Below are 18,370 nucleotides of genomic sequence, written 5' to 3' on the forward strand. Positions count from 1 at the left end.
TTTAAAACATTTTTAGAAACCGTTATCAATTTGTTATAAACGAAAACATATTTGAGTTAATGTTTATATCCTTTAACATTATAAGTTTTCGGTTAATCGCGACAACTTCACTATTTAAGAATTTACTTAAAAATTATGATTTTTAACAAAAACATATCAATTTGCATAATAATTTTAGTAATTTTAAGCATTGCAAATAGTATTATTTTTAATGGAACGTTAAATCAAAAAGAGTTTCCATCCGGTTTTCAATTTGGTGTTGCTACCTCCGCTTATCAAATTGAAGGTGGTTGGAATGCGAATGGTGAGTTTTAAAACACTTATGATTTAACACAAAATTAGCCCAAAATAATTTACAGGAAAAGGAGAAAATGTTTGGGATTACTTTACCCATACATTTCCCAACAAAGTTTTTGATGGTAGCAATGGTGATATAGCATGCGATTCATATCACAAATTCAAAGAGGATGTGCAAATGGCGAAAAGCCTCGGAGTACATTTTTACCGTTTCTCGTTAAGTTGGACGCGAATTTTATCAAACGGACTCCCAAACTCTTTAAACTCCGATGGAATTCGTTATTACAACGAATTAATCGATGAAATTATCGCAAACAACATGATTCCAATGGTTACATTATTCCATTTTGATTTACCACAAACACTTCAAGATATAGGTGGTTTGCCAAACGAGTTAATAGCGGATTATTTTGTTGATTTTGCTCGAACTGTTTTCAAAAATTTTGGTGATAGAGTAAAAATGTGGATAACCATAAACGAACCGATGCAAATGTGTCGATTTGGTTACGGAGGATTTGGTTTTTTGGCACCAGCTTTAAACCAATCCGGGTTGGGAGATTATTTATGTACTAAAACTTTAACGAAAGCCCACGTTAAAATTTATCAATTATACAACGAAGAATTTCGAAGTTCTCAAAATGGAAAAGTTGGCCATACTTTTCATAGTTATTGGTTTGAACCAAAAAGCAATAATGTTGAAGATGTCGAAGCAGCAGAGAGAATGTTTGAATTTTATGTAGGATGTTCATTTATTAGTTCTCTTTATATCGTTTAATATCGATTTTTAGACTGGGTTGTATGCTCAACCTATATTTGGTGACGGTAATTGGCCTTCGATAACCAAAGAGAGGGTTGCAAAAATTAGTAAAATTCAAAATCTTTCAAAATCAAGGTTACCCGATTTCACAACCGAAGAAATACTCCATAATGAAAAGTCAGCTGATTTTATGGGTTTAAATTATTATTTTGCGGCTATCGTTCAACATAGAGATGATGACCCGGCTAATATACCAATAGATTACGATCTCGATGCTGGAATTTCGTATGAAAATGAACGAGATGAAGAATATAAGGTAAACTTTATTAATTTATAAACAAAAATTTAAATTTTGTTTCATTTACAGGTTGGACCGCAAGGTCTTCGAAAAATATTAGTGAAATTAAAAAAAAATTACGGCGATATTCCGATTTATATCACTGAAAATGGGTTAGGTACAGGCAAAGGATTAAAAGATTATGATAGAGCTAATTATTACTTGGTAAGATCATGTTTTAACTTTTTTAGATAATGATATATGACAACTATGCAACAAAAAACCCCCAACTCAATCAAACTTTGTAAATAAAATAGTCACATCATGTCAGGTTCCATAAAAAGCGTTTATTATATACTCTTCCCAGTATATCTCTTCAGAGCTTTAAGGGTTTGTGATCGAACTTTGTACCTCAGTTTTGACATATTCCCCACAGAAAAAGTCATACTTGTTCAAATCAAGGCTTCTGAGTCGTGTTCTTGCCATACTCTTCCATTTTGGGGTGTAAAAAGTTCTTCAACAAACTATTACTTTTGGGCTGTGAAGAGATATTTGATGCAGAAGACTTCTCAGATATCTCAGATATCTCCCAATATCTGCATGGTGACTATTGAGATAAGTATTGTTCCTCCTAGCTGACAGCAGCTGCCCCCACCCCTCTCTTCTACTGCATTCTACCTCATCTTCATCCACGTATTATCCATCTGAAGGCACAAACTAAAATCTGCAAGCAGGGTTTTTCAAGCTCCGCTTTTTCCTGATGAAACCGCTCTTCATATTCATCACTGAGCCCATATTTTCCAGAAAAATGAGAGTGTAGGAAATGGGCCTTCAAGGACATACAGCTTTTTTGTGACATCTACAACAACCAATCATTACTGTTTTGTTATGGAAGTTACTTTTCTTAAAAAAATGAATTATTGATCAAATATCTCCTTTTTAATTTTGGCCTTACTAAGTCCAAAAAATTTATTTTTCAAAAACTCAAATCCTACTACGAAGTACTTTCACAAAATTCTTGATCAGACCTTTAAGACCAGTTTTGTTTCCTTTTTAATGTTTTATTTTGCATATTAAAAGTACTTAACACGAATCATTATTCGAGATAACAGCAAATTGTTATAAAAATCATCTATATTCTATTTTTAGACATATTTAAGTGCTTGCTTAGATGCAATATACGAAGACAACGTTAATTTAGTTGGTTACACTGCTTGGAGTCTAATGGATAATTTTGAATGGATCTTTGGATACACGTAAGAAACAAATTAATTACTAATAAAATGTAAATAAGAAAAATGAAATGATATTTATAGTGATGTGTTTTTGTAGGAAATATTTTGGGATTTACGATGTCGATTTTGATGATCCAAACCGACCGAGAACTCGAAAGTTATCTGGAGATGTTTATGCTGATGTTATAAAAAATAACAAACTACCAACAAAAACTTTGGATGTTCCAGACGCGTCATCCTTTATAACCTATAATGTTATGTTAATTCTTGCTTTATTATCTTTGTTATATGTTTTATACCATGCTTAAAGAATTCCTGAAATATATTTTATGTGTAATTTAATGTAATTTGTTAAAAATAATTCGCAACAATTATTAAACAATTTCCGAAATTACCGAGGCGAGTACTTTATGACCAAAACTAAATTAACGCTTTATGTCTCGCAATCAGTTAAAACGTGTTAAAATTTACTAGGCTTCCTTAATTAAGATGTCTAACTTTAGCCTGAAAGATTTTATGTCGACAACATTAAAATTTTACAAATTAAGATTTTCTACTTCGTCAACTTACAAGATTCTTCTTTATAGAAAGTCGAAAGTAAGTCGAGAAGATGTTTTGAAAAACATTTAGTTATATCGAAAGTGAAATTATTTCAGATATTTGGCTAAACGAAATAACACAATGATAGTTTTTCGTCTTTAAAAAGCAGATATTTGATGCAGCTGCACTTTTATTGTGTGTCAGAACATGAGTTATGAAAGAAGTTTTGGTGGAGCATGATTGCAAACACAACCTCCTTCAGAAAAAAGTTGCATATTACGTAAAACATCTCATAATATGGAAACATACAAATTTTATCAATAGCCAAAGTATTGCTAATAACGATTTTGAAGTCTTCAATAGTTACATCAGACCACTTCACACATAACGTACTTACAATCAGAATCATCACAGTAAACATTTGGAGCACAAGGACCATTCTAGAAATAATATATAATATGGAACATTTTTGCTTAACTATTTGAAGATAAGACTATTCCCGCTATGAAGAAATGGAATAGTTATTACCAGGATATTATAAGATATCAAGGTCGTATGATGACAGATTACTGTTGAACTTTAGGAGGAAACATACATTTCAATGACGCGTATGTCAGATTCGATGAGTCTATTTGTTCAAATTTGTATGACTTAGACAATAACGAAGATTGTACTTAATTGTCTAAAATTGTGTAAAGTTCCAAAGTTCTTTAAATCTGTCACAATCTAAAATAATACAAAAAGAGACTGTATCTAAAGTTATCTATCACTATTTAACGTCATCTAAAATCGTTTAATATCAATTAAAAGTGTGTCAGTAATTGGTAAAACTGGAAATAAAAAGTAAGAAAACTAAAGATACTTAAAAAACACTTGCCTTAAAGATTAATATCGTGATCCTGATTCCAATAATAAGATTTAAAAAGCAAGAAGTCACTAATTGATTTCACCTTCAAACTTTATAAAATGTTAACACAAAAGACACATAACATAAAAAACTTAAAATAACAATAAAATCACCACCAAAAATCACTTTACACTAAAAAAAACTAAACTAAATCATAACCCAAAAACACCATAATCCTCAAATTCCTCAATCGGGTCATATCATTATCCTTCTTCTTTCAAAAACCACCAAAGACACTCTTAACATCTCTACCAAAACAAAAAATAATTTTCGAGAAAGTTCCGAAATCACTTTTTCAATGGCGTCTCGACGACAGATCGTCTTCGTAACACTTGCCGGTTAACACGATGTGGTAGCAGGGACTCAAAGCGTACCACGCGGATACCAACGCGAAGAGATCAACGTTAGTATAAAGAAAGAACGGACGGAAGGCGACCGTTTCTGAAGAGTAGGATGAAAACTGAAAAGAACTAAGAAGGAGGATGAAGATTGTTGAAGAAGAAGAAGGAGGTGGTGGTGGTGTAGAGAGACGTGGGGCGGAGGTGAAGAGACGACGTTGCTGATGGACTATGGTAGGAAGGACGAAACGAAGAAGAAGGGGGACTTGCGATCCGGTAAACAGGTGGCTTAAACATTGTAGAACGTTCACTTCGCGATCCAGAGGTCAGTATCGGCCAACGAACACGAACGGAACGGCCAAGTTCTTTAGATGGAAGAGGAAAAGGGGGAAATCGAGGAGGGATCGAGGGGGACCCTATGCACTAGGTAGTACTACTATGAGGATGGAGAAGCAGGTTGCTATGGAAGTTCTTTTTCTTTTGTAATAGGTTGCAACCTAAGAAAATAGCTACTTATAAGATCATCGATAATTTGAGAAATTGTTTGTATTTTTTTCTTCCAGTTTATTACTTCATCTTCAGAAATAAATACGGTGGTTATCTACACTTGAGCATTTTACATAGATTGAGGTATCAATTTTATGAAATATCTTGTTACGTAATGGATGTAATTGTCAAAAATTTGTCATCTCTATTATATAAAATGAAAATTAAATCATAAATACTTAATAAATTCAATATTCCACCTAGTTTAGAACCTACACAAGATTTTATTGTAATAAACAACTCCCGTGTTGATATCGTATTACACTTGTTGACCAAACCTGAATCAAGATTAGCATTGAAATGTAAATGATAAACAAGTATTATGTTCCAACAAAACACATATCATTTTTCATTTGTGGTAACGCAATAACGTTATTCATAAAACTATAAAAAAACACCTTGTACAAAAAAACTACTATTTAGTTTAAAATATTAAAAATTTTAATTTTAATTTAAAATCGAAATTTTAATTTTCTTAATAAATATTGTTATTTGAATCGAGATTAATATATAATTTAAAAAATAATTTATAAAAATTATTTATTTCGAAGATATGCAACCAACATAACTAGAAAAAATTCGATTTAATAAAAATATTGTTAAATATATAAATATTATATTATATATATTTATTTATATAACAATGTTATACATATATTAAAATTAAAAATTATACATCAATTTAGAAAATATCTTTTTCTTCGTGTTTTTAAATAGTATATGCAACCAAAGATACATCATCCTATTTAGTAACGTTTATCAAATTTTAGTTATTTATTTTATTTATATATTATTGTTATTGGCGTGCACAAGCCAGTTTGCGTTTGCCACCTTGAAATTCTTGTTTTAGTTGTTATTCAGCGTTAGATTGTTGTAAATTCTTATTGGACTAAAACTAGAGCTAATACTAGCACTAGAACTTATGCATGACGTCACGAACGGGCCGGGTTGTAGTAATCCTCTCAGCTTCTACCATCCTTGGAATAAATATAAAGCCACGTAGACTGATTATAACGATGTGGATAGCTGTTCGAATTATTGTGCATTCAAATTATTTATTCAAACAGTTTTAATTGCAAATTAATTAACGGACATTAACAGACAATTATAAATTTAATCAGGATAAAAATTAACGTTTACAATTTACCTGCACATAATTTATTCGATTTAGACAACAAATAACAAACAAAAAAACAACGATAACCACTTAAGTTATATATAGGTATATAAAAAATAGGAAGACCATCCTAGGTCATGGAAGAAACGAAATTCGTAAACACATTCACCACATAATTTTGGATATACACAAACATTGATCATTATCTATGGGGTGTCTACAACACTTAAAATTTACATTTACAATAATTATGTTTTTATTTATAATAATTTGTAGCTTTTCTTTATAAAATCCGTTTTGGCCTCCACTTTCTACTTAACACATTAATATCTAAATATATCATCAGTTTTTAAGGTTGACTAGCGGTGTAATTGCGCTTTAAAAATAGAAAATAAACAAATTTAACATTAATTTAATTTAATACTCAAATTATTAATAAATTGTGTGTATTGTAAGTTTAACACAAAAAAAAACGGTGCGTTTTTACTATTTGTATAAATCATTGTAAAAATTAGTTTTGTTCTTTTGTTGGTTTTGGTCCTTTTCTAATGATAAAAATGTTTTCTAATAATCCTCTACTTATTGTTTGTAGAATTTGATATGATGGATCATTTTGGAATGTAAATTATTCCGGTTAATGAATAAAATGATTTAATTAATAAAATTAACATAAAACGAACCTAAACAGGATTGATTTATCTCAGAAAACAACCAACATACCATTACGATGTAATTTGTTCAGGTGAAGTTACAAACGATGTAAAGAATGCTCTAAGATAAAAATTAAATAAGATTTTGTTTTAAAAGGTTAATGAGTGATTGAGATTTCTAATTACACCCATAAATAGTTGGTAAAAAATTACATTGAAAAGTATTTACAAATATATTTTTCATATTATATAAGTGTATAAGTTTTATCTCTTTTTTAATACGACAATAAAATTAAAAATCCACCTAAATTAGATTGTAAAAACAGTTTTTAGCCTGATTTAAGAAAAAAAATTCTACCTAATCCTACACTCATTATCATCATGATTTCCCTTTATAATATATCCGGTGTAATTCTTCAGTTTCCTTTTTTAATTTTAACAATTCATCTTGTATACGATCGGTTATTTCTTTTCGCGCTTCAACATCGGTCGCATTTCTAGCTCTCAATTTTTTAACCATATCCGAAAAATCTATAGGTTTGCCATAATTAAATGTCAAATTCTTAAATAATCTTAAATAATACGGTGGATCATTTGGTAAAACATCGTCCATTCCAATATGCCATATGGGAATAACAATCGGCGTAACTGGAGATTCAAAAATCATCCTTCCAACACCCCATTTCAAACGCATAGTTTCTTTTGTCATGTTCACTTTGCCTTCGGGAAAAACGTGCACCCAGGAACCTTTCCTTAATTGTTCTATACAAAAATCTACGGCGTTTTGGAAGACTCCAGCTCCTCGGACGACCGGAACACATTTTCCATAAGCGAAAAAATAGGAATGAGGGGCGCATGTAAAACAAATATCATGCGCAGCAAGTGACCATCTCATTGTATCCCGTGTGAGTAGATGTTTTAATTTTAATGTTCCTACAAAAAAATTTTAACAAAACACATTTGGATTTTTATTTTTTTACCCCATAATCCAGGATCATCAAAACAAGAATGATGATTTGATACGGTTATTAATGGTACATTTCTAGGTCTTTCATCTAATGCTCGTAACATAATATGACGATTATAAACTTTTGTCCTATTAAGAAATTCTAAAAAAAAATCGAAAACAATTTTTAGGTTATGTTTCAATTTAAAATTAAAATACTTACTAATTAATATTTTACTAAAAATTCCTACAGCAGCCATTGTAATTGTACTAGCGATATTCCAAAATCTTGTTGGATGCCTTAAAGCGGGGAATATCCAATCGATGCTATAAGCCATTCTTACGGTTTGTGAAATACTCATCTTGTAATTATGATATATCCGGGGTGTCCACACTTACAAAATGATAAACGTTGGCTTTCTATACTTTCATGTTGTGATCTCAAAATTTCTTGATTTATTCCGTTATTACGCAACGAAATAATCGTCGCGTAATCCCATTCAAAGTATTATAAAAAGTAGCAGCATCTTTCGCAATTAATGATGACATAAGATCAAATTAAATGAGAAAAACTAACTTTGAATACGTACTTTGACCACTTTGACTTCGACTGATTATTCGTGTGTTGATGATTTTGCTGGTTGTCAATTGCGAACTGCTGTCAAATGCGGATTGAAGCATTGAAGGTTTTATTTAAATTTCATTTAAAATACTATCGTATTGTATTTTCGGAATAATAAGTAATGCTATTGTGTTAGCGTTAACGATACGGATTTATCGTATCAGGTGCGATATGAATGAAATTTAAGTAGGATGAATGCGATAAAACGTAATCACGTTTGCTATTTTTTGAGGTTAGATTAAAAATATTACGGTGTGAAGTTGGGTTTTTATGAATTGAAATGTGAAGGTAGTTTAGGTTGATGACTTTTAAATTATAATTAATTCTTGAAATCAAAAAACAATTAAAATTTAATTTTGAATTATTACATTTTTAATGATTTTCGGTTAAAAATAAATTAAATATATTTTCTTTTCATATTTTATTAAATAAAAATTAATGTTGTGAAGTTAGGTATTAATTAAGTTTGATTAATATCATTTATTGCAAAGGAAATCAACAATTTAATTCAAAATGTGAATCGATTTATATTAAATTAAATTGTGAAAATATATAAAAGGTCAATACACTTTGAAAAGAAGTATTAAAATAGGATTAAAATAAAAAATAGACTAAGAATGAGAAGTTAGAAATGAATACTTCCTGTGTGAAATTAGCTGTTATATGAAGTGCAGGTTGATGACTTTATGTTGTGATGATTTTTTAAAACGAAAGTAATTATTTAAAATGAATATAATTTTTATGCGCATTTTTAAGTAAACTTTCGAAGGAGTATGATTGCATTTATAATTAAATAAATCGAAAAATAAGTTATTCAGGTAAGACAAGTTATTAAATTTTTAATAATTTTTAAAAGGATTTTTATAAATATACATTTATCTAATCCGATTATATACATCTCAAGAGCATATCTCATCTTATATTTACCTTAACAATTTATAATTATGTAATTATTCCATTTTTGATCTTTGCATTTTTGATGTTAGGTTATGTCAAAAAGAAAAATATTTTCTCAAAGAATTATACTGTTTTACCTTTAACTTGATGTAAAATTTGTTCTGTAATGTACAGAAATTAAGTATTTTATTTATTTTTTTTTTGTTACAGGTTATTCTCAACATAAAAAATGGTTAAACAACCAAAAAAAGGAATTTTAGATGGAGGAGAGGCTAACCCGGAACACATTTATAAACACAAAAAGAACAACCATCACTCAATCACCACATTTGATGCTTCTATATTATGTTTTTACATAGGAACACTTTTTGTAATAACTATGTATATAGATAAACAACTTCCAATTGGTTTAAAATTAATTGATGAGCAATCAAATCCAGATGCATTTATAGCTGAACGGGCCCAAAAAGATTTACAAAATTTAACAGATTTAGGCCCAAGGGTTGTAGGTACCGCTGCGAACGAAATTTATGCAGTAAAATTTTTACAAGACACTTTAACAGACATCAAAGAAAAAGCAAATCAAATTCATGAGATTGATATTGAAACTGAAATAGTTAGTGGATCTTATTATTTAGATTATCGCCCATTTGGAGGTTATAACGCTTATGGAAATGTTCAAAATATTGTCGTTAAATTAACCGGTAAAAATCAGAATTCTAAAGGAATTTTACTAAATTCGCATTTTGATTCCGTCCCTACAAGCCCTGGTGGTAGCGATGATGGTATTAATTGCGCTGCCATGTTAGAAATTTTACGAAAATTAACACAATCTCCAAGACAATTAGAAAATACAATTTATTTTTTGTTTAATGGTGCTGAAGAAACACCATTACATGCATCTCATGGATTTACAGCAAACAACAAATGGGCGAAAAATGTTGGTGTTTTAATTAATTTAGAGGCCGCTGGTTCTGGTGGGAAAGAAATTTTATTTCAATCTGGCCCGGGTCATTCTTGGTTGCTCGATTATTACAAAAATGTTCCTCATCCTCACGGACAAGCTGCTGGCGAAGAAATTTTTCAAAGTAATGTGATTCCTTCAGATACCGATTTTCGAATTTTTAGAGATTTTGGTGGATTAATCGGTTATGATATAGCGTTCGTACGAAATGGATATAGATATCATACGAAACATGATAATTTCGAAAATATTCCGTTGGGATCATATCAACACGTCGGCGATAATATTTTGGATTTAGTGAAAAGATTGGGCGATGCAGACGAATTAAATCTGAATAATTTTGGGTCAAATAATGAAAAAAAATCCGTGTATTTTGACATTTTCGGATTTTATATGATAAGTTATAATGAAATTGCTGCGGTTGTTATTAACGTATTGGTGACGGCGTTGTCGTTTATGATGTCGTCGTTAACTCTGGTTAAATTTGGATTGAGAAGGGAGAAAAATGGAAAAAAATATTTCTTTTTTGTTGTTGGGAAATTTCAATTACTTATAATAGCTGGGTGGGTTTTAGCTGTAATTTCAACGATACTTATGGGGGTATTTTTAGATTGGGTTAATCATACAATGTCTTGGTATTCGAAACCTTGGTTGTTAATTGGTTTATATGTTATACCTAGTTGTGTATCTTGTTATTTGCCATTGATGTTATGGAATAAATTTAAAAGAAGAGTAAGTTTTAAGACCAGGATTAAATCACAAGGTTTTCTTATGCTTTTATTATTTATAGTCTAAATTAGGAATAAATGTACAAAGTCAAGTTATAAATATCTCAAACCGTTTAATTTGGACCTTCCTCTTATTCATTGGAACTTATCTTGGGATACGATCATCCTATGTTCTTATGATTCCAGTTTTATTCAATTCATTAGCATCGGCGATTATTTTTATTTGTAATCTTCAATACTCAAGTAATATATTGCTGTATTTTTTTTGCTACAAAAAATTAAAATCTATTTTTTTAGCCAAACTCTGGAGATATTTGTACTTAATAGCAAACAGTCCACCCATAATGATGATTATGTGCCAAGCGATTTTGGTGTTATCACTTTTTATTCCTATCACAAGTCGCATAGGAAGCGATAAGAATCCAGAAATTATTATTGGAATTATAACGTGTTTAATAGTAATATTGATTTCTTCGTTTTTCATACATTACATTCCGTTATTAAAAAATTCTAATATTATTTTTATTCCATTGATTGTTACTTTTATAACAGTTGGATTAGTTTTTTCACCAATTGGGTTTCCATATAGTGGTGATAACCGTGTGCCAACACCACAAAGATATATGATCTATGTAAGTAAAATAATTAATATTTTTTGTATTAACCACGATCAATTTTTTTATTTTTCAGCATACAAATAGATATGTTCATGATGAACATCAAAATGTAATAAAAGAAGATGCTGGATTTTATGTAATAAACATGGATAGAAATTCACCACATGTATTAAAACCTTATATGCCTGATATAGAAGAATTCAAACTCAAAGTGGATGATTGTAAACAAGTATTAGTTTGTGGTTTACCATTGCCCTCACCAAGAGTATTAGCTATAATGTAAAAATTTTAAAATTTTCTTTTTTCAATAAGTAAATTATTTTTATAATTTAGGAGTGAACAATTATGGATTCCTGGATCATCACATTCACCAAACGCTGAAAGACCAAAACTTATTGTAACATCCAAGCAATTATCGCCAACAATCCGAGAATACCAATGTATTGCAAAGGGTCCTTCTCGTATGAACATATTTTTCTCACCAACATTGAAGTTAATTAAGACAAGTTTGTCAGATGTCGTTCCAGAAAATGTTGCAACGTGGAATAATCGTTCCATTTATTTCATTAATTATGTTACGGGCGAATCCAGAAAAGATTTGGAATTTTCCATTCAACTTGAAACTCCTATTAATTGGACACCAGAACCGGTTTTAACTATAGCTTTAGCTGGTCATGAATTTCATTATGATTCGAAGTTTGAGAAGTTTCTTAAAGAATTTCCGTCATGGGCTGACATAATTCCACTACAATCTACTTTTGAATCATGGATTTTTTAGAAAAAAATTAGATTTAAATGTTATTTTATAGTTTTATTTATATGAAGCAATAAAGGTGTTTAAATAAATGTGGGTTTACTACTAATTTTTGAATTAATCACATAAGAACTTATTTAATTAAAATTGAAGATTGAAAAATAGTTAATTTTCTAAAAAACATAGTTTCTTTAGTTATGAAAATTAAGAAACAATTTATGCCGAAAATTAAAGCTGAAGATGTTCTCTTTCGAAATCTGTATGTTGTTTAAAAAGTTTATATAAAAACGTTAATTACTTTTATTAGATAATTTAACTCTACTAAATTGAAAAATAGGTAATTTTCAAAAAATCATAACGTCGTTATTTATGAAAATGAAAAAATGATTTATGGCTCAAATTAAAGCTAAAAATGTCTTCTTTCGAAATCTGTATAATATTTAAAGTTTATATAAAAAAGTTTTGAGAAAATTTATTAGATAACTTAATTCGATTAAAAATGAGTTAATTTTCAAAAAATTATAACCTCTTTATTTATGAAAGTGAAGAAACGATTTAAGTCTCAAATTAAAGCTGTAGATGTCCTCTTTCGAAACGTATATAATATTTAATCAGTTTAAATAAAGAAATCTTTTTTAACCACTTTTAACTCCCTCACATACCTGTGAGGGCAAATTTCTGCCCTCACAGGGCAGAAACAAACAATACAAAGAAAACATGTTTGGATTCTGAACGAAAATAAAAACTGTTTATAATTTATATAAAATAAATTTATTTTAAAAAATATAAATCATCTTTTTCTTTTTTTATGTATAAAATTACTGTACAAAAATATATAAAAAAAATTTACAAAAATAATACGAGGAGATTTAAAATAATTGTGAACTAAAAGAAATGGTAAATTCTTTTTCAGTTTATTAAATTTGAAAATGTTTTAATATTGAATCATCTCAGGTTATATTACCAACCCAATGAATAAATCACAATCATTTTAAATCCCAATATATCAATAATAATACAATTTCTTACAAATTACAATTTAGTTTCATGTCGGAATGGCCGCCTTAATTGCTTTACAACCACCGGAGGCGTTTGATAATCAGACTCATCATCGGCAGAGTCAACATCACCATCACTACTATTCGTAGAAGGAACCGGATGTATAGGTTTCCGGGACCTCCCTCTTCTATAATACTTAAATTCCCGTGGAAGTGTATACGATCGCGGTAATGAAATTTGACTTTCAATATCGGAAGTTGTTGGTGGCGCGGTTATTTCAACAGGTTCCGCCGGTTCAGGGACAACACAATCACAGTAAAGATAACGCGGGGCTAATAATAATTCGGGAGTACGACTACGAGTTGGTGCTCTTGGTGGTGGTCTTCGATTCAAATTTACACCATAACTTGCTAGGTTGTTTAATGATGCTAAACTAATTAATTGAGGTTCTACATGTCTTTTAGCTCTGGGGATAGGTTGACGGTCGTCTGGATCGCCAGCTTCAGGTCCTACTAATTTACCTTAAAACATAAAATAAAAATTTTAAGGCTGTTATTATAAATGAAAAAAATTGTTATTTATGAAACAGTGTGTGAAGTTCGCTTTTTGCGCAAAAAGCACTTCAGATATTTTCGGCTATTCTACAATTCCTCACAGGTACAGAACTATTATCTACGAACTAAAAATTATTTATAAATTAATTTTTTTAAACTTTCTAATCTGTCAAAAAATTATTTGACAGTTGATTGTTTCATTTGAAATGTATTGCTATTTTACGCACACTTTCGCCAAATTTCACGCACTACTATTAATAATGATGTTCTTTACGAATTGAAAATGTGCTCAAAATGACGAATTTACAAACGAGAGTAGATAAAAATTATTAATTAATTAATAAATATATTTTTTTAAATATTTTAAACTGTCAAAAAATTATTTGACAGTTGATTGTTTCACTAGAAATGCATTGCTACCAATTGCTGTCAATAATGACGTTCTTTACGAATTGAAAATGTGTTAAAAATGACGAATTTACAAAGGAGAGTAAATAAAAACTTATTGTTAGGTTATGTTTATTTATAACTAACCTTGTTTAATTTCTTCCTCAATAATTTTCAACTCCGCTAATTGTTTCTGTTTCTTTTCCTGTAGTTTTTGATGAATATTCACCCTAGAACCCACACTGCTCCCTTCATTTTCACTTGATGAAGGCAAAGGACGCCTCCAAAACGGTACCGGAGTTAAACCAGGAGGAGGAACAAAACTCGTAGGCTTCTTTTTCTTTCGATACAAAGCAGCAGCCGTTGGATTTGCAAACCGACAATTAAACACACCCGGAGGAGTTGATGGTTTATCCATTAATCGTCTCACGTGAAAAAACCGATAATAAATCAACATAAAAAATATACCAACCATAAATAACACAAGTGTTAAAATTGGTATTAATTCCCAATTAATTGGAGGTGATGACCAAATTGCAGCCATCCATGCTGTTATGAGAAGCGAATTTTCCATTAACATTACAATGTAGAAAACTGTCATTGTTCGTGTGTGGGGTTTATCTTGGAAATTAATATATGCTAAGATATATATTGCAGCTATTAATACGCAAATTCCTAATCGAGAACCTTTTTGTCCATGATAAGCACTTTTGGGTGAAATTAACCATAAAAACATACATGTCCAATGTAAAGCTAAAACAAGGAAGATCCATGATTTATAAGATGCCGCATATGCTGCTAAAGCTAACGCTCGAGATGTTACAGTTCCAGCTCTCCATAATAACTGTGAAATTACACCTAACCAAGTTAAAACAAATCTTTCAACACTTTGAACATGTTTACTAAACGAAGCTAATGACCAACAAATTGAAAATAAAGACAGTGTAGCTGAAACAATGATTAAATCTCTTGATGGTATCATTTCAGATTTTTCTGATAATAAACTTAATTGTAAAAGTAGCATTGGAGCAGCTTGAATAAATCCATGTAATAATCGGAGTATACATAAATCACGAACATCTTGTTTTACACTAGATAATTGTATAGGAGCAAGTAATCTTGTGTATCTCCATAATACTCCTAATTGTATTACATGGATAAATGCAAGAATTGGTTTGTTAACTGTAGTTTTTTTTCTTGATAAATACCAACGTAAACTTAATATTTGGGAGATTATTGTCGATAAAAAGACCATTGTGAGGCATTGTGCGAAGACTATAAACAGTTCTTTTTCATATAACGCATAAATAACTAATATATCAAAAACAAAGTCGCAAAAATATACTGCAAGGGAGACAACATTAAATAATAAGTCGCATAGTGGCAAGAATTCTGCCATCTCTTGGTCAATTTTTCTTCCATTACATCCTTAAAGAAATGAAATGAAAAAAATTATTTTAATTTTTGATTATTCTTTTTGTTACTTACATTCCGGGTAGTTTTACCAAAAGGTATAGAGATGGCATAGAGCCCGCATTCCTAACCTCCAGACATTTCTTCTTCTTTTTTTTTTGGTTGTATTGCAATCACCAGTAGCAGAGCGAAACTTTTTTTGATATAATCAACATTTCTAATTAAAAATGTACGTAATGTTTAGATTTTCACTTGATTCACTTGAATTATTGTGAACTATTTCAGTTAATGCGGAAGAATTCTTTCGAATTCCTTCGTGGGATATCTTATGACAGTTGTTGACCACTGTTACTCAGAAATTCCGTGACTAAAGTTACCAGTTACCATTCTATAAAGTGAAGAAGTTGAAGAAAATGTAACTAGGTTTCTAACATGTAATTTTTTTATTAGCGATTTTAATTTATTTATAATAACGTATAAAAAAGAAGTGAAGTTATCTTTGTAGTTTAAAATTTAATTATAAATCTTAAGATTATCTTCTTTTGGTTTATGGCAACCCAAAATACATTTACAACAGTTATTTATACGGAATGTCTCAGTGTGTCTCAGCGAGACTGGTTATTAGATGTTTCTGGAGTTCTGGCCAAAATAAAAATTTGAGAATTCCTAAAGTTAAGTAAATAAAGTTATTCATAATCCTTGAAAACAGACAAATCAAAACTTGTAAAAATATAGAGGATGTTCCATTTAAAAAAATAAAGTAGGTGGCGACTTCCGGTATAACCGGAAGTGCTAGAAATCTGAAAATATTTTAGTCGAAGAGAACGCAAATGATAATACTTAAGTCTGAATTCTCAAATTTTTATTTTGGCCAGAACCCTAGAAACGTGTAATTACCGGTCTCTGAGACATCCTGTATACTACAACAATGGATATAAGAGACGATTTAGAATAAATATCGCTAGTAACTGAAATAGAAAAGAAACAGCTGAGCTAGTATGGAGATCTAGTCAGAATTCCAGAAGAGCGAAAACGAAGGAGAGGCAGGCCAAGGATGAAATGGGAGGATGAAGTGGAGGAGATAGTACGCAAGAGAGGACGAAGTGTACAGGAGGTGAAGAATATGGAAGGGACAGACGTAGTTTTAGAAAGTGGATGGAGGATCCTTTCCGTCTTTTGATCTTTTGTAATCCAGAAATTGACGTCAGTTAGTCAGCTATTTCTATCTCAAGTTAAACCTGAATGTTTCTAGTTCTTGGTCCACTGTTGTACTAGTGCTAGCTCTATTTTTAATTTTTATTCAGCGTTAAATTGTTGACCTAAAGCCAGTTTGCATAAATCGTTGTGTGTGAACGCTGGCCTAAAGTTTGCGCAAGCCAAAAAATATGGCTTGAATAAAATCTGTCCTGATAGAGAATCGGGTTGAGGTTGGTGTATTGGCATGAGTGTATGAACGATGCTCAAGCCTCAGTTACGATCTCCGACTTGATTGAATGATAATCTACCACCACCCGTAACCTCAACCTTATTAGTTGACTTTATCATATATCTTATCACTTATCGATCATTTATGATCCGTATTCCAGTATGTGTTGCGTATATTTACTGTGGTGTTGTTTGTAATTATTGTTTCATAGATCAAAATGCCTAGTGAAAAAGAATTAACACGTGAATTCATTGAAGTGTACAAGTCGTTCTTATGGGAAAGCATGGGCATCAAATTTGAGAGACTTCGATCCATAACAAGCTGTGCGCGCAGAAAAAATAATAAACGTGTTCTATGAGACACAGTTGGGTGACTTGAATCGTAATTGCTTTCTACAAATTCAACTGAAACATAAAAGCAATATTTAGACTCCATTCTACATTCATTGCTCACTCGACCGTCATTCAACAGTCAACTCCTATTTAGCACTCAGCTATTATTGCACACTCAACTATTAACCAACACTCAGCAATCATTCAACACTCAGCCCTTATGTATGTATGTAGTTTCACGTGGGGGTGAGTTTCTTCACTGCCCTTTGTCTCCACGATTACTGTTCATTCAAGAGTCAGAAAACCAGCCCAATCTTTTCATGAATGTTAATATAGAACAGAAAGGTATGTTCCTTATATCCGAAAGTTGGAGCCATGGTATTCCGAAAATGGATTCCCTTAAATACGCGAGGTTGTGACAGTCACAAACAATAAGGCTTACCGTCCCGTCTTCCATTTCACACCCTCTACAGAGGGGTGTAATCGCCAGCTTCATGTAGAAGATGTGCTTACGTAACCTGCAATGTCCGGTCAGGAAGTGGGTGAGAAGCTTCAAGTCACCTTTTGATTTTCCTAGAAACCGAGTAGATCTCAGCCCTTATTCAACACTCAGCAATCATTGCGCACTCAATCATCAACCAACACTCAGCAATTATTCAATACTCAGCCCCCAGTCAACACTCAGCAAAGTGCTGCCGATTTGTTTCGCAACCTCAGTGATTTTGAGGATGGAGCAACATAATTTATATTACCTATGCATGTATTATACTAACCAACCCGTATTATTCTGTATTATTTATTTGATGAGTCTATAGTTTGGAAAATATTTTTATACCACATTAATTTTGTATTTTATAACTTATTATTCAATAAACTTACATTGAGGTATGTGTCGTTTAATGGCACATATTTTTGGAGCATAGCATAGCTGATAACCGTTCATTGAGGGTAATCGCACGTCTCATAACGGTGTCTGCTTTCGAAATGATGGGTGTAATTAAGTCAAAGTAGTAGCGAAAATCAGTAGGTTCACTACGTATTCAGCAAGTAAATTGGTATGGGAAAAC

The 18,370-nt window shown here is 30.9% G+C and overlaps 5 protein-coding genes across 5 annotated transcripts in view; 3 read left to right on the top strand and 2 right to left on the bottom strand.

Moving 5' to 3' along the window:
- Nucleotides 1-58: 58 nt before the first annotated feature.
- LOC111424615 (myrosinase 1-like) lies at nucleotides 59-2,908 on the top strand. Its single transcript, XM_023058227.2, has 6 exons — nucleotides 59-304; nucleotides 360-1,033; nucleotides 1,086-1,370; nucleotides 1,422-1,556; nucleotides 2,481-2,587; nucleotides 2,664-2,908. Exons 1-6 carry the CDS (start codon nucleotides 136-138, stop codon nucleotides 2,872-2,874), a joined length of 1,581 nt encoding a protein of 526 aa, XP_022913995.2. The 5' UTR covers nucleotides 59-135; the 3' UTR covers nucleotides 2,875-2,908.
- Nucleotides 2,909-6,039: 3,131 nt separating this feature from the next.
- On the bottom strand, nucleotides 6,040-8,477 carry LOC111424553 (tafazzin, phospholipid-lysophospholipid transacylase). Its single transcript, XM_023058136.2, has 4 exons — nucleotides 8,201-8,477; nucleotides 7,834-8,137; nucleotides 7,645-7,773; nucleotides 6,040-7,597 (listed from the first exon to the last, which is right to left on the bottom strand). The coding sequence occupies exons 2-4, from the start codon at nucleotides 7,970-7,972 to the stop codon at nucleotides 7,044-7,046; spliced, it is 822 nt and encodes a 273-aa protein (XP_022913904.1). The 5' UTR covers nucleotides 7,973-8,137; nucleotides 8,201-8,477; the 3' UTR covers nucleotides 6,040-7,043.
- LOC111424548 (splicing factor 3b subunit 5) overlaps nucleotides 7,225-18,370 on the top strand; it is a 51,901-nt gene continuing 40,755 nt past the window's right edge. Inside the window, exon 1 of the mRNA XM_023058126.2 lies at nucleotides 7,225-7,237. The gene's annotated coding sequence lies outside the window, so the exon portion shown is untranslated. The remainder of the gene's footprint in view (nucleotides 7,238-18,370) is intronic.
- Nucleotides 8,880-12,284, top strand: LOC111424505 (endoplasmic reticulum metallopeptidase 1-like). Its single transcript, XM_023058058.2, has 6 exons — nucleotides 8,880-9,050; nucleotides 9,340-10,825; nucleotides 10,884-11,064; nucleotides 11,119-11,453; nucleotides 11,512-11,717; nucleotides 11,772-12,284. Exons 2-6 carry the CDS (start codon nucleotides 9,359-9,361, stop codon nucleotides 12,214-12,216), a joined length of 2,634 nt encoding a protein of 877 aa, XP_022913826.1. The 5' UTR covers nucleotides 8,880-9,050; nucleotides 9,340-9,358; the 3' UTR covers nucleotides 12,217-12,284.
- LOC111424517 (XK-related protein 7-like) lies at nucleotides 12,948-15,896 on the bottom strand. Its single transcript, XM_023058071.2, has 3 exons — nucleotides 15,621-15,896; nucleotides 14,280-15,560; nucleotides 12,948-13,712 (listed from the first exon to the last, which is right to left on the bottom strand). The coding sequence occupies exons 2-3, from the start codon at nucleotides 15,529-15,531 to the stop codon at nucleotides 13,225-13,227; spliced, it is 1,740 nt and encodes a 579-aa protein (XP_022913839.1). The 5' UTR covers nucleotides 15,532-15,560; nucleotides 15,621-15,896; the 3' UTR covers nucleotides 12,948-13,224.

This window comes from Onthophagus taurus, chromosome 7 (assembly GCF_036711975.1).
Source record: "Onthophagus taurus isolate NC chromosome 7, IU_Otau_3.0, whole genome shotgun sequence".
NCBI classification, from domain to species: Eukaryota; Metazoa; Arthropoda; class Insecta; order Coleoptera; family Scarabaeidae; genus Onthophagus; species Onthophagus taurus.

Bases quoted from the DNA above. Each gene is read 5' to 3' on its own strand.
- LOC111424615 (XM_023058227.2), top strand. From the start codon at position 136: ATGATTTTTAACAAAAACATATCAATTTGCATAATAATTTTAGTAATT. The intron at 1,557-2,480 runs GTAAGATCATGT...TTCTATTTTTAG, and splicing joins ATAGAGCTAATTATTACTTG to ACATATTTAAGTGCTTGCTT. The intron at 2,588-2,663 runs GTAAGAAACAAA...GTGTTTTTGTAG, and splicing joins GAATGGATCTTTGGATACAC to GAAATATTTTGGGATTTACG.
- LOC111424553 (XM_023058136.2), bottom strand. From the start codon at position 7,972: ATGAGTATTTCACAAACCGTAAGAATGGCTTATAGCATCGATTGGATA. The intron at 7,774-7,833 runs GTAAGTATTTTA...ATTTTTTTTTAG, and splicing joins TTTTAGTAAAATATTAATTA to AATTTCTTAATAGGACAAAA. The intron at 7,598-7,644 runs GTAAAAAAATAA...ATTTTTTTGTAG, and splicing joins TGATGATCCTGGATTATGGG to GAACATTAAAATTAAAACAT.
- LOC111424505 (XM_023058058.2), top strand. From the start codon at position 9,359: ATGGTTAAACAACCAAAAAAAGGAATTTTAGATGGAGGAGAGGCTAAC. The intron at 10,826-10,883 runs GTAAGTTTTAAG...TATTATTTATAG, and splicing joins GGAATAAATTTAAAAGAAGA to TCTAAATTAGGAATAAATGT. The intron at 11,454-11,511 runs GTAAGTAAAATA...TTTATTTTTCAG, and splicing joins CACAAAGATATATGATCTAT to CATACAAATAGATATGTTCA.
- LOC111424517 (XM_023058071.2), bottom strand. From the start codon at position 15,531: ATGGCAGAATTCTTGCCACTATGCGACTTATTATTTAATGTTGTCTCC. The intron at 13,713-14,279 runs GTTAGTTATAAA...TTATGTTTTAAG, and splicing joins TGAGGAAGAAATTAAACAAG to GTAAATTAGTAGGACCTGAA.